Raw genomic sequence first — 15118 nt, forward strand, 5'->3', positions numbered from 1 at the left:
ATGGCAATGCAAAACCGCAACAATAATCCAGTCAGACTGAAGGCAAACTATACAGTCGAGCTACATTTATCTAGGAATAACTATAAGAAATCTTAAGAATTGGGCAGTGCAGTGGATTAATTACCACAGCTCAATCTGCTCTGTCCATTAGGAAGAAGGCTTTGGAGGATTTCATCTATGTGGTAGGAGTTAAATTTAAAGGGACTAAACCTCCAACTGCCATGAGTTCAGGAATGCATAGAGTGACTTATCGTACCATGAACATTCTGATAGAAGGTTTGTGTTTTATTACCTTGTTAGAACCACAGTAGATTTGTCCATGTAAAAAAAATGAAAAAAAAAAAATGGCTATTGCCCTTGAGAAAAATCATCCACCAAGTGCCTTTAGTATAGTCAAACATCTATAATTTTGACACTGGGCCTGATGTGATTATTAAATGAATCCTACCTCCTTTATGCAGCCTCTAGCCTTTAGAAAGTAATAGATTCAGTATGTGAATTTAAATTACACATGCATTGTATCTCCTTGGAATCACTCATACAACATTTTAACATTTCTCATAGATCATAATGAACTACTGTTTTCCAGTAGGTGGAATATTAGCTCTGCACATTGAGCACCCAAATGGGGAAGTTGATCCAACTGCAGTTATTACTTTGCACAAAAGGAGTTAAGTCTGTCAAATCTAAAACCAACTGGTTCATAGTCAGAAGGGTACAGAATAGAAATTGACAGTAGGAGTAGAATGAGTAATATTTAACTTACATTTTTTCAGGGTCTCTTATCCCACAGAATTCTAAAGCACTTTACAAACTAGATAGATACATGAATCACTTAATTCATCACTGGAAGCAGCCAGATGTGGGTTGAAAAGTCATAATGGTTTTAGTTGTGCTCAGCAGCAGTATACAAGTTCAGGACAGGAAATGAAGAACATTTTATCAAATTGAAACTGCAGGGGGGATTTAAATTGATAGTGTAAAATTGAAACTGCAGGGGGGATTTAAATTGATAGTGTAAATTAGTAGGACAGGTTTGCTTGACTTAATCCAGTTCCCCTGTAAAAATGTTAACGCTGCTATTCTTTTAAAAAGTTTCTTGATTTATGCCTCATCAAAAAGACAGCATCACCGTCCCCCCATATGCCATGCTGGGGCACTGGGCAAGTACTGACTGTCAGGGAAGATAGTCGCTGCTATAAATGGCCAGTATCACTTCCTGCAGAACCCTTCGTGATAACCTATCAAAATACAGACCAGACCTTTCTTGGCTGAGATCTTATCATGTTGCAGCCCCATGCTGTATAGATGTGTAAACACTGCAATTAGTGTGGTATACAGCAGCATGCATTTTAACAAACTTTAATCTATACAGTCAGTACTAGGTTTGTTAACACTTTAAGCACTGACTTCTCCTGAGCATCCCCATCTGCTTATCTTAACCCAGCACCCCACTCCTGCTAATCATATACACCTTTTCCCTGCTGCTTTCTTGTCTCCCAGTTGGATAGTTGCTGGCGTGGGGTTCTTTTTTAGATTCCCCTGCTGATATACTATCCCAGCGACAAGTGCCCCCTACCCCCCCCCCCACAGATTTCAGCATGAGTGTGGAACAAGTGGAAGAAAGATGTATCATTTGCGCACACATGAACCAGTAAAGGTTTGCAGAGGACAGAGCACATTGGGACTGATGTGAGGCTAAGGCTAATGCAGCAAATCCTTTCTGGTTCCAGACTTATACTTCTACCTGACCTGACTGAAAACCCTTTTCAGTAACCAACATTAGTTAATTTTTCTGGGTTCTGAATTTTAAACATTAATTATTTTTCATTATATCTTTTTTCTTTAAGAGAATGGGATGGCGATCTGAAGAAACTGCCAAACATTAAAATGAGAAAAGTGTCTACTAAAAATGCTGTTTGCAGTAGGACGGAGGTGGCAAATGGGGAAGCTGAAGAGGAATTAGATGCAGCAAAAGACACAGACTAATGAGCACCAGCTGATACGAAAGATGAAACAGCTGAAAGGGACTGCCAGGAACCTATTTGAACTATCACTGGAAGCAGAAATAAAGCTGGTATTTTCAATTATATTTGAGAAGACATGGCTTGAATATTTGATTAGTTGGTTGTGCTTCACCCTGGCCTTAATTTGTGGAGTGAGATTTCAGCAAGCAGCATGTTAGATTCAGTGTGGTGCTTACTTAAAGAAAAATGAAGGCTTTAAAATCTAAAACTTTCAGAAAATCTCCATTTCCCCCCTACCTCTTCCACCCTAGCTTCTCTTCAGGGTGCAAGCCCCTGGATATGGGTTGATGGGGAATAGTTATCTCTAGCCTAATGGCTGTGGGACAGTGCACTATCTGTGACTCACCTGTTTTGGCAAATGTGATGGGGGGGTGAGGGGGATTTTCTTGGTAGTGCCCATTCATTGGATGATAATGAGAACATAAATGTAATTTAATTTTGATAAGTAGGTAAGATACTGTTATACAGCAGACTGCCTTTACCCATAACTTGGTCCATTACCTGAGGCCTTTAAGTTAAGATAAAATGGTACTAAATAGGTGACTTAAATCTATCCCCATAGCCACCATCTCCAGATTTTCTTTACTGAGCCAGCAACCAGCCCTCAGCAAATTGTGCATTTGCAGATGCTGGCTGAAGCTTGGGTAATGGCTTAGAGAAGCAGGCTTTCATACAGCCTCATGTTAGCACACTTGAAAAGAGTGTCAAAAATTGGAGGAAGGCTTTTGGAGCCTCCTGTAAAGCATCCCTTTACCTCCCTTTGTGCCTAATTTGGACCCATCTTTCAGAAGAGCCCTTGTCAGACTTTAGAAAAAGCCAAGGAGAGAACAGTAGGAAGAATTTCCTTCTCTACCCACTTCCTTTAAGAGCACAGGCCCTGGCGTGTAACTAAGAAATGTATGCCAAAATAGCAGCATAGTGTCCCATTTAGTGATAGGGGATATCCATAACTTGATTATCAAAAGGGTTCCTAGGTCTACAACTGCATGAACTCAAGAAAAGCCTTTTACTCTAGGGCTGTAGAGGCAGAATGTATTTCTGCTACTAAAAGCTATGTGCACAGATTGACTGACTGTTTTCTGATGCCAGTGGTAGCAGTTAACCCTTTTATGGAAGAGATTTTATTGCCTTCATTACAAAGACTGAGTTGATCGCTAAACTGAGACACTGTTGGTTATTTGGTGTGGCTTAGTGGATAGAATACTGGACTGAGGTTCAGGACACCTGGGTTCTCTTCCCAGCTCTACCACTGGCCTACTGGGTGACCCTAGTAAGTCACTTTCCTGTGTTTGCCTATTTGTAAAATGAAGATGATGCTTATTTCCTTTGTAAAGCACTTTGAGATTGACAGATGAAAAGTGGTGCGTACGAGGTAAGTGATAGTATTTGTACCATTGCTAGCACATTTACACGGGGATGCTCTTGTGGCATTGTCAAATGATTCATAAAGTGGGTGGGCTTCCCCAGGGTTTAGTCTTAAGGGATGCTGCTGGGTCTGGCAGAGACTTGCCAAACAGGCAATACTTTGCAGGTGGGCAGTTTAACATCTTCAGGTTAAGGGAATTTATATGGATCAGGTATTCAGCCCATCCCTCACTCATAGGGAAATACATAACAGTTGAGCTCAAGGCTATTGGAAAAGACCTGACAATCTCATTTTGCTGCATCCTCCCATCCCTGTGGAAGGGACTGGGGACTCTGGATACTTTCATGGAACCTGCTGTGAGGCCCAAGCATGTCTCTTTTTTTAGTGAGTAAGCTCAGACAGTGGATAAAGTACATGGACCTGACTGATATGAAGTGTAGCGATGGTAAATGCTTTGCGTTCTACTGAGCCAAATTGCCAATTCTAATATCTGTAGAAAAAAACCTGCCACGCTGTCACAGTTGTGTGGGATGTTTTCAGGGGCATAGATTTGTTGGTGCAGAAACTCAAGGTAAGATTACTTTACGGAATCCAGAATTCATTTTTCTCTTGGGCTTAGTGGATATCATGTGTGATTTGGGGCTGAGTGGGTTCTTGATTTAATATATAAAAAAGGCTTTCTTGGGTTCAATGGTATGACCATTAGGCTGCAGAAGAGAAGAATGAGGGGGATTTGATAGCTGCTTTCAATTACCTGAAAGGGGGATTCCAAAGAGGATGGATCTAGACTGTTCTCAGTGGTAGCAGATGACAGAACAAGGAGTAATGGTCTTAAGTTGCAGTGTGGGAGGTTTAGGTTGGACATTAGGAAAAACTTTTTCACTAGGAGGGTGGTGAAGCACTGGAATGGGTTACCTAGGGAGGTGGTGGAATCTCCTTCCTTAGAGGTTTTTAAGGTCAGGCTTGACAAAGCCCTGGCTGGGATGATTTAGTTGGGGATTGATCCTGCTTTGAGCAGGGGGTTGGACTAGATGACCTCCTGAGGTCCCTTCCAACCCTGATATTCTGTGATTCTATGACCAAAACCTCCTTGTTGTGCTCAAGGCTAAGTTTTAAGGATCTGTAGTGTTAAGCATGCCTCTAGGATGTGGGGTTTGATTTGCCCTCTGTGTGAGACTCAGCGAGAGGACCAGCCTTCACCAGACTCCTCTGTTACTGCTGTTAGATGTAATTCAAAACTAAACCTCTTGCTGTCAGGATTCCCTAATTACAGGTATTACTCCTTTCCTTATGACTGAAATGGGAGGCAATGTTGGATACCACGCTAGAAGTTAGTAAGTGGAGGGCACAACTGGCATAGTTTGAAACTGTTGTGCCTCTCTCTCCCAGTGATGGATACATCCTGCAATTCTGTGTTAGTTCTGTTAGGCCCCTCCTAGCCTATTCTTAGCAAATTTCAGTCAGTTACTTACCAGCTTTTTTTTGGTATGTAGTCTGGATAGGGGATTTCCTGCCCTGGACAGTGAACTACATTGCATAACAGTAAGTTTCTATTATTAACCAAAACCAAAAAAACTCCCTTCTTGCCAGACGGAAGGAACATGCAGTGTTATGGTTTGAACTAAACTGGATTAGCCAGTAATACAGAATGAACCACTCTGTTTCTTAAACTCAAATGAAACAATGCTACAAGGAAGTGAGCTGGAGAAATTAGAGGCGTGGAAGATGTTTGAGTGACCTTTCACTTGTAAGCTGCATCCATGGCCATCCAGCAGTCTGGTAGCTAGTGCGCATCTCATGTGGCTGGGAGAGCAGCTGGCACCTGGGCTCTTAATCAGCCGGAATCTGTGGCAGCTCCTCTTAGTGCTGGGGACCAGGAGGAACCCTAGAATCAGCAAGGAGGAGGGGTGAGTAGTGAGGTGAGGGAGGCAGGGGCTCTGGAGGGAGCACGGCTGGCACCCATGTCCCACTCTGCCTGTCAGGCCCTCCTGGCGGAACCCATGGAAGCTCCTCTCAGTGCCACAGGAAGCTGTGAGCCAGCAAAGAGAGGGAGCTGTTCGTGGTGCCATCCCAGGGCATGTGGAGCCAGCTGTGGAGAGGCTAGACCCTGAGGCTGGCAGCAGCATCGAAGGCTGGCAGTGCTAAAATGAGCCCCCAGCATCCCATCTAGTAGAGAGCAGTGGTGGGGGCAGAGCCTATACTGCCGTTGTGGCTGGGACATAGGTGCCCGGTCTGTGAGTTCCTCCCCACTCCGGGCTCTAATTGCAACTCCCTCCCAGGGACTTCGGGTAGGGGTTGGGAGTAGGGCTGGCTTTGAGGCAGGGTTGGGGAGACCCTGAAATCCTTTCCCCAAGGAAGTCTTGAGCTAGCAGGGAGGGATAAGGGGAGGCAAGGTGCACCTGGGAAGGAACAGTCTGGGGTGGGGTGTCCCCTCAAGGACTGTCTTTCACATCTTTGCTCAGTTAACCCATCATTCCCTAAGGCTGAGCATCTGAGCATTCTCATTTGTCCCTGCTAAAGGTTTTATTACCTGCTCTACACACCCTGCATTGGTTTAACTAGAGATGTGATGATAACTGATTTAGTTAAACTGGTGCAATGTGATGTATAATTGCTCTTAACTCTATTTAAATCTGTCTCATCTGCTTAGCTTGCCTTGGTAAACGTCCAAACAAAACGTGAACTGATATCATTGATCTGAATCACCAATTGACCTGTGTCCACAGAGCAGGTGTGGAGGTTTTTTGGTTTGTTTTTTTAAACCCAATTTTAGTTGAATTGGTGTAACTTCCATATATAGACAAGTTCTGTGTTTCACTTTGGTGATAGAATCACTGCAAGAAGTTCTTTTTTTTCTGCATTTTCTTTTAATGGGATGAATAAAAGGGGCAATAAGCCTTATTCTTCCTGGAAGGACTCGAAAGGCTAGTTTGTCATTGTAAAAGATGTGATGTCCTTAATAGCACTGTGTTAAACTGACATTTGTGTAAACATTTTTTAAAAAATGTATGCTATTTAGAGTCATGGAGAATATTAGATTAGCTAAGTTTTTCCATGAACAGTTCCATTAAAACAAAAGGCAATATATAAAGCAAATGTATAATCTGTAAAGTTAACTAACTTGACAAAAATCGAGCAGTCTTGAAATAATTTGTAATACTTGCTGCTCACGTTATGCATTTTCAAATAAAAGCGAAACTAGATAGAGAAATAACAATTTTAATTGTAATCTCATGTATCCTGTGTTCCTTTTTGCTATCGTGTGGACTTCAGCTTTTTAGACTATTATGTAGGTTACACAGGGAAACGGAAATGTCTCCAGCTAATGAAGAGAAAAATGTTTTTTATATTGATTGTAGCCAGAAAAATTACTATAAAAATGGCAAGATCTTACATAGGGAACAGATAGGATGACTATCTGACTCATGCTGACAAATGCAAATTGGTATCAAGTGTCAGTATAGAAAAATGAGCTGGATTTTATTCTGTCTTGCACATCATCAATTTGTCGAGTAAGTTTTGACTGCAGAATCTTTATATGGTAATGATAGAAGAGAGAAACTCATGTTAACTTTAAATTTCCAGGTTGAGAATGTTATTGAGAGAGAAAATGAATATGGAATCCCATGATGTCATTTTTATAGTAATCTTTTTGACAATTACTGTGCTTTACTGCCAGCTGGTGTGTTTACTGGATTGAAGAGCCTATTCCTTCTCCGAATGCTATAAGGATGCTTTGATGATCTGTTGCACCTACATTCTCTTTTAAATGTGACTGCCATTAACATGAAATTTTGCCTTCTGTCTAATTACTCCAGTGTTTTTCTATGTTTAGACTTAGATTGCTTTAATATAGGAAATACCGTGGAAATGTTACTTGCAGAAAGTGGTTATAAACATTGTAATGTTAACCACTGTAGATGGGAGGTGCTCTGTGTTTATAACTAAACTTTATCATGCTCTTTTAATTAGAAAATTCAAAAGAAGTTCTTTGTTTCAGAATGCTGTGGGCTAATTTTCCCCCCGCCCAAACGTCTACGGTTTTTTTTAGTTAGCTTTAGGTAATTGATTTTAATGGTGTTTAACTGCAAAGTTTTAAGTGCTAGAAGCAGTCTTTGTTTTAGCTAGAGGGACTCAAAACAAGTTATGTACAAAACTTCAAATTAGCGAAGGGCTGGTCTGCAAATTAATATAGCTCAAATAAGATAGGATGTGAACTTAAAGCAAATGAATGATGCCTCATTAATTCCACATGTAGACACTTTTATTTCCAAAGAAGAGTGCCTTATTCAGAATTAATTTAATCAAAGAGGATTAAGCTAATTCTGGAATAAGAGCGTCCACCCATGGGGTTAATCAGGGGAAAAGAAACTGCTGCTATTGCATCAGTTAGTAGATGACTAAATTGGTATATTTCAGAAGCTTTCGAAGATAGGGGCCTTTCTTCCCCCCATTCCTGCTCATTCATTCAGAGGCATGGAAGCTTCCTGAGGGATCATATCTAATATACAAACAGGAGATGGAGGAGGGGCCACCTGGTCATGTGTTTTCACATCTTCACTAAATTTTACCAATTAAATGTGAAGGCCTCCTCTGCCATTGGAGGAAGAGACCTGTCTGCTAGTATTCACCCTGTAACTGATGTATTTAAAAAAAAAAAAAAAAAAAGACACTATCTCATCATTTGTCCTTTGTTTCCCTTGCTGGTGACATACTCTTTTTGGACATCCCATTGTAATGGATCTGCAGATTTTTCGCTGTGAAGAACAGGAACATTTGCCTTAGCTGAGAATCACCTTTCTTCTTGCATGGAAGTCAGCAGATCCAACCCATCCACCACAAGGTTATAGTTCTGAGCAAGACTTCAACTGTTGCCCTCTCCTCCATTTTCTTTTTTGGGCACATATGTACATATTGTATATATCCGCTGTTAATTGGGGTGGAATTTGAAGTTACTCTCGTCTAGGAAGGGTTTATATAAATTTGTTGTTCTACCTAATAACCTGTGAATTAAGGTTTAAAGGAATTAGCTCTACAAAGCAGGTCTAGAAGGATCTTGAACTGGCTTACTAGATGCATCTTCAAGAGTGTGGCCTCTCCCAGCCTGCTTTGACTGACTGATCTGGTGTCTGCCTCCAAGGAGCTGCAACTATGAGTAAGATCCATTATAATGGAGCTGCAGACTGTCACTGTAAAGAAAATGTTCAGGTAGGTTTTTTTTTAAAAAAAAGGTTCCTAATAGGGAGCCTCACAATACCATTTTAGTAAGCTATTCTACAGAGTAGAACCGTTCTTTAAGCGCCTACACTTAAACTGTTACCTTAAAAATGTGTGTATAGTGGCATGAAAATACCCTGTGCAAAGTGTCATGAGGCATATAATAAAACTATGGATTTGCTATGGAGTAGTTTTGTAATCAGGGTAACTCTTAATTACCATAATTCAAATACTCTGACCAATTTTTGACATAAATGGAACAGCTGTGTCAGTCTGTAACTAGTTCATTATTAGAAATGAACAAATAGAATTACTAAACCAACATTTACATAGAGAGCCTGGACTAAAATACTGGTCTCTCATTCACTGCTCTAAAAACACAGGCTTGTTCCAGTTGAGGTAAAAGAAGCTCTCTGTCATGCTGTCAGTCCTGATTTATATTCTTGAAGCTACATCCAATCAAGAAGGGCAGCATGCTCATTGAGAATGACTGGGTCACCATGCTATTCCCTAGCCTACTACACATTGAATGTGATCTTGTCCAAAATTCTTATTTATTTTGCAGCTTTAGAAAGATAAGCAGCAAATCTCAAGGTGAGATTGCTAACAATTCTCAATAAAACCTTGCCTGAGCTTCCCCTCAGACTGGTTTATGCCCAGAGCTGCTCTCTGCAGGGCTTCCTGTACCTAGCTGTTTTACCTCTGAGAGCCACTGAGCTTTTATTGGTTGCTGAACTGGTTCAAGTGAAACGCACCTAACTTTGTTACTACAGGTGGTCTTTCTTCAAAGAGAGATTTACAGACAACATGTCTAGCTTTAGGAACCTCTTACTTTGCTACAACAATTCCTGTGTAAATTTGCTTAAGAACAACCTAATTTCTTCAAATTATAGACTGTGTGTACTAGCTCTTAAGGAATTTTAACTATATGGCAAGTTTGAAGGAGTAATAAGCTAGTTTTTGCTTTCTCCAAGAGCTTCAAACTGCACGCAAAGCACCAATTGGAATAAACAAAAAAGTGCTGTTTTAATTCCCGTTTCCTCAGTGTAACTAGAAAAGAGGATACTCCATGCTGTCCTGCATACATCTTACCAAAAGATATGTGAATTCTCAGGCAAAGTGATCAACCGCACACTCCTAAGATCAAGTTGAACGGTGCATCAAGAAGTACCTACTGCTGTGGAGGGTAGGGTGGAGTCCCGGTCATTTCTAAGGTTGCAACCAAGTTCCAACATAAGCTTTATTTTAGCTGCCCAAACTTTAGCAAAGGACAATTTTTTTTTCCCAGAAAAGGTAGGAAAAAAATTGGCCATAAGGTTACCCTTCATGGACACTAGTCAAACATTACTTCAGGTTACCCCCAATTCCCTACTTTTAAAATAAATGTAGCTCTGTATTTGTATACAATGGATAGAAATGAACATGTCTAATAAAAGCAGTTCAGTCATTTTTATTTTAATGCACTTTGTTTTTACTGGCAAAGTTGGGCATGTAGATCTGTTTAAACTATGAAATTTTCTTTACAGTTTGGCAAGGCTGACTTAGATGATTTCTACTGCAACTCTTAAAACATGTTCTCTCAAGGAGCACTGTGATCCATTGGTCTTGGAGGCAATGGATACCATTTGATAATGTCAGACTGCTACAACTATGCTCTGGATAATCTATTTAAAACAAAGCAGACTATCATATAAAAATGGTGGGGCCCATACTTGCTGGAATTCTGTGCAAAGGGGCTTTTAAAACTTAACCAAAATCTTTTCCTGGGTGCATAGCTTGAGACAATAGGGAGGGGTCAGAAAGATGGAATCCTCCCAACAAATTCAGTTATAATTATGCTCGGAGGTCTGCCTCTGGGGAGAAATGGGATGTGAAACTGTTTTGTCCTGGTGAAGGAATGTCACACTTAAAGCAAACATAAATTTTGCATTTTTGCTTTAACAAACTAAAATGTTTTTTCTTTTGGAAACTCAAATATAGTATATGGTGGTAACATCATTTCTACCACTTAAAATACAGAAAACTGCAGTGGTTTGGGTCATTTGTTTAATACAAATACAAATTTGTTCTACAACAATTAAAGTTATATTAATTTTGTTTCCCTTTAAACCCCCTTTCCCCCCCCCCCCTTTCAGTACATATTCACTCACAAAAACCAACCCTTTTTGGAAAAGAGAATGGGGTTAAAGAAGTAACAACTCTTAGTTCCAGGTATTACACAGTGTAAAATATTTTCTTCATAGATTAAGTGTCAATTATAAAAAAGGGCTTGATCTGATGATGGGGAATGTATAGTTATGGACAGGCCAGGAAAATAACCACTTGCTTTCAGCTATAGTGCTATGTGAAATAGTACCATTAGACTGGGTAAAAATCCTCATCATACTAACACAAAGGTATGTGGTGCATTGTCACTGTTTTAAAATGAGTAATTGAAAACGTTAGTTCTGGAAATGGAAACGGATCTCTTCTTTCCTGGTTTCTTAAAATCTATGTCCACATAGGGGACAGAAGCATTTTGTTTATGTTCCACAATTTCTCACTAATATCTAGTAATGCTGCAATCCTTATCCAAGCAAAACTGCCACTGACGTTAAAGGGAGTGTTGCTCAAGCAAGAAGGCAGAATTTGGCTTCATATCCATGCAGTCTACCTGGGACTGACCACATCTACAAAAGGGCAGCTCATAATGAGTGTTCGTCCCAGAGATGATCCTGCAGTTCTTAGCCAGTCCAAATTCCACTGAGGTGAGAGGTGTTTTGCCTGAATAAGGACTGCATTTGATTACTGGGCCTAGGCCACTGTGGTTTAGCTACTTATGTATATGTAGGTTTTTACTGATCTTTAACTTCTTCTCAAAATAACATTAAAAGAAAAGCATTAAATTACTACTTGCCAATTAAAAAGAGTGGGTTTTGTGGCACAGAATCCTCAAGTGGACTACACTGATTGATTGGGTTCATACAGAACATTATACTCTCTGATAGACAAGGATAGCAGATGTCCAGTACTTACACTCTTGACCCATTTTCATGTGAAGTTATTCATACAAGCCTGTATCCCTAACACCTCCGTGTAAATAATCTTTTTTGCTGGAGACAAGTCTTACACTACTAGGTAAATGTGGCTTTGAGTATATAGCTAAATTTCTACCCCAGACCAGAAGAGAAAGCTTTGTGTAACCTCAAAAGTTTCTCATATCAACAGAAGTTGGTCAAATATAAGATATTACTTCACCGACCTTGTCTCTCTAAAAACCATCAAGTCAACTGACAGAGGGGATGAAGGGGGAGAAAGGACTTTAACAGTGCTTAAGGCCCTTCAGTTTTTACCAGTTTAACTGATAAATTCCTGAGTTTTACAAAAAAAATTTTTTGTAAGAAGTGGAAGAGACAAGGGCATCTTCTCCTTATGCTGCTGCCTCCGTCTCTTCCACTTCTGGGTCCTGCCCAGAAGGAGAGATGGTGTCTGGGTAGCCCAGTTTGTGAAGCCACCATCTCTGCTTCCAGAGCGGTGAGCCAGGGCAGAAGTATGGGAATTACCTAAATCTCTCATTAAATACACATTTCCAGCTTTACAGAGAACATGGATAAAAGTTAAGGAATTACTTTTCACACTAAATGGGTTGAAAATAAAAAACTGTATCTGACTATCTTTCGGACCACTAGGAGCTTTCTGAAAGTTAAACAAAACAGGAACAGTGATATTTACTCAGAAAAGTGCAGTTAATTTTTTTCTGCAGATTTTCATCCTTTTAAAATTTTTGTACCAAACTGATAAATTCCCAACAAACATTAAACTAAATAAAAACTGAAAGGGAAGGGCCTCAATAATGCTGTAAGGGATTAAAGGCCTAGTCCAAGCCTCCTTAGTCAGTGGGAGAATTACAGTTGTTTCAATAGGCTTTGGAGTAGACATTAACTACTTCCCTATCTCAAATTCTCTTCAGGGGACAAGTTCTGTTGAACTATATCTCCTAATATCTCATTCTGAACTGAGACTAAGCCTCAATTACAGAGTACTTGCAAGACAACTGCCATTTAATGGTGCTTTAAGGTTAGAAAACTCAGGATAATTACATTCTGCAGGGTAGGTTCTGCTCGGTCATTATATCCACAAAAGGGTTTGTTTGATTTCCTGTCCTTCCCCCCACATGCACATGCCAGTTTCCTAAACATGAGATCAAAGAGGGCCCTAGTTTACTGTGGTCCCCAGACTTACCCAAACCAATGCACAGGTACGTCTGGCCACTTTGGCTCTCCTGTCCCAATAATAAACACCACAGCAAGTGGAAGTAAATCACAAAATTCTTTATGACAGGTTTCAGAGTAGCAGCTGTGTTAGTCTGTATCCACAAAAAGAAAAGGAGGACTTGTGGCACCTTAGAGCTGTAGCTCATGAAAGCTTATGTTCAAATAAATTTGTTAGTCTCTAAGGTGCCAAAAATTCTTTATGTAACTCACTTCTGTTGGACATCATTTTATCTACATTCATTTATCTATTGCACTCTTTAATGTTATTCACACTTCAGTTTTACATGAAAATGCTCAAAACACAAAATTAACAACTGAACTGTTGAATCCCTAATTGCTCAGTCTTATCCTGAACAGAGGATAACTATCCAGTCAAATCAGAACAGGGCAATACTGGCATCTTTTAATAGGTCCACGTATGCTCTTTTGTGATTACCTGAATTGCTGAAGCATGAACTTTTAAAAAATTCCACCTTCCACTTTAGCTGTCATTCCCAGGGGGTGTGAGGGTCTAAATTCATTTTATATTCTTTTGTACTGGACTGCATGCTTCAACCTGTAATGCCTCTGATTATACTTTGTCTTTTTCCATCTTGGAGAAAAACTTTCTATATATCCTTTCTACATATATTGACAGAGAGTTCATGTTAATTCACCACTTAACAAGTGTCATTTATTTTACTTTAAGATAAAAGTGTTGTTCCAGATGTAGAGCTAATAATTTGAGCTTTGTGGCTAAACAATACTTGTATTTCATGGGATCAAGGAAGCATTTGAGGCAATTAGAGGACTTGAAGATTACTTGTTGAAATTGCTTATTTTGCAAAAAAAAAAAAAAAATAAACACATATCCAAAAGCATTAAATATGTGCTTCACGTATCCTCAGCTGACATGGCTCCCAAAACATTCAGGCTCCAATGTAGCCATACAACTATGTAATGATTACTTTACGAGATTTAGAAAGTGAGTGACATGGTGCAGGTCTGTTTACTTTGTTGATCTAAGTTTAATGCAAATGACTTTTTAGTGGTGTCACTTTAAGATGATGAGCAAATAGGATGCCTAGTAGTAACAAATAGATGGAAAGTTGTTGATGTTTTCTGTAACAGAACAGTTATAGCAGGTCTATTTCCAATTCCTCCTGGTCATCCAGTTTAAAAAGGTCATTTTGTCATGTCTGTTTGACACTGTGACACTCTACACTTCCATTACACCTGGCTGACTAATTGAGAAACTATTTCACAAACGGTCACATTCCATAAGTAATGCATGTTGCTTCACTATATCCATTTCCCTGGTCAGGGTTTTTTGTTTTTATTTAAAATGCACAATTCTTTCTGTAGGGGCTGTGGTGTAAAATGCACACACACCTTCTTCAATGAAGAAACAATGCCACCTCTGTCAAACTGGCATGACCTCAGAGGTCATTTCTTCAGCCGCTTGCTGGGAGTTTGTACCTGTCTGTGATACTGGCACTACCACAGCATCCTTGATTTCAGCGTTCTGAATGCATGAAGGGTTCTTCTCCATTTTTTTGGCAGTGTCCGGGCAGTTTTGAACAAAGATCACTCGATTGTAAGCCTTCAGTCTGCGCCACAACTGAATGTAGACTTTGCACTGTACGTACATGAAGACTAGGCCTCCAGTGAACCCAATTGCTACCACAACCAGCTTTGTCCAAAATGGCCATTCAAGGACACCTTTCAAACAAACAAGTTACAATTAGTGTCATCATCATTTCATAATGTCTTGCTGATTGCTTGTCTTTTCTGTAGCCTGTATATTCCAGTATTACATAAAGCTGACAAAACATTATTCTTTTCAAAGGATCCCTAATGCTGTTTGTACACAGTCACACACATGAAGTGCAGCTGTTCCCTAGATCACAGAAACAAGATCAGATCCCTAAACATCTAGTACAATAGGGGATTTTTGGTTTAACAAGGAATGCAGGATCAGATCTTAGGACAGAAAGATAACCGTCCTTACTAGAAACAGATGACATTTTTATGTCCCTTGATTGTACCCATGCCTATAGTACCTATTTTAAGTAGGCAGAATGTAGTTATCTAGACTGGAATGGCCAGATCACTGGGCTTTGGGCCCTACTACTGAAATAAATAAATAAAAGAAGCTTTTCATTTTTTTTTTTTTTTTTAAAGTTTGATGGCTGGTCTACAAGGCGACTCAAGTGTGCCACAAGCTAGGGTATGTACAGTGTACTGGTCTGCTACACAGTAAGGTGCTGCATGGA

General features: G+C 39.9%; 2 protein-coding genes across 7 annotated transcripts in view; one reads left to right on the forward strand and one right to left on the reverse strand.

Moving 5' to 3' along the window:
- The window catches only part of TMA16 (translation machinery associated 16 homolog), a 53410-nt gene extending 44727 nt beyond the window's left edge, over positions 1 to 8683 (forward strand). The window contains exon 7 of the mRNA XM_074951099.1: positions 1851 to 8683. Within this exon, the coding sequence (XP_074807200.1) occupies positions 1851 to 1989 (139 nt within the window). The 3' untranslated portion in view covers positions 1990 to 8683. The remainder of the gene's footprint in view (positions 1 to 1850) is intronic.
- A 2060-nt stretch (positions 8684 to 10743) lies between these two features.
- Positions 10744 to 15118, reverse strand: part of MARCHF1 (membrane associated ring-CH-type finger 1) — a 470123-nt gene continuing 465748 nt past the window's right edge. For 5 of the 6 annotated variants that reach the window (XM_074951094.1, XM_074951095.1, XM_074951093.1 and 2 more), the window contains one exon: positions 13682 to 14564. In XM_074951094.1, the coding sequence (XP_074807195.1) occupies positions 14266 to 14564 (299 nt within the window). In that variant the 3' untranslated portion in view covers positions 13682 to 14265. Of the gene's footprint in view, positions 12956 to 13681; positions 14565 to 15118 lie in introns of those variants that run through there. The other variant, XM_074951096.1, reaches the window with a different exon arrangement.

This window comes from Natator depressus, chromosome 4 (genome assembly GCF_965152275.1).
Source record: "Natator depressus isolate rNatDep1 chromosome 4, rNatDep2.hap1, whole genome shotgun sequence".
In the NCBI taxonomy this organism is placed as follows: domain Eukaryota; kingdom Metazoa; phylum Chordata; order Testudines; family Cheloniidae; genus Natator; species Natator depressus.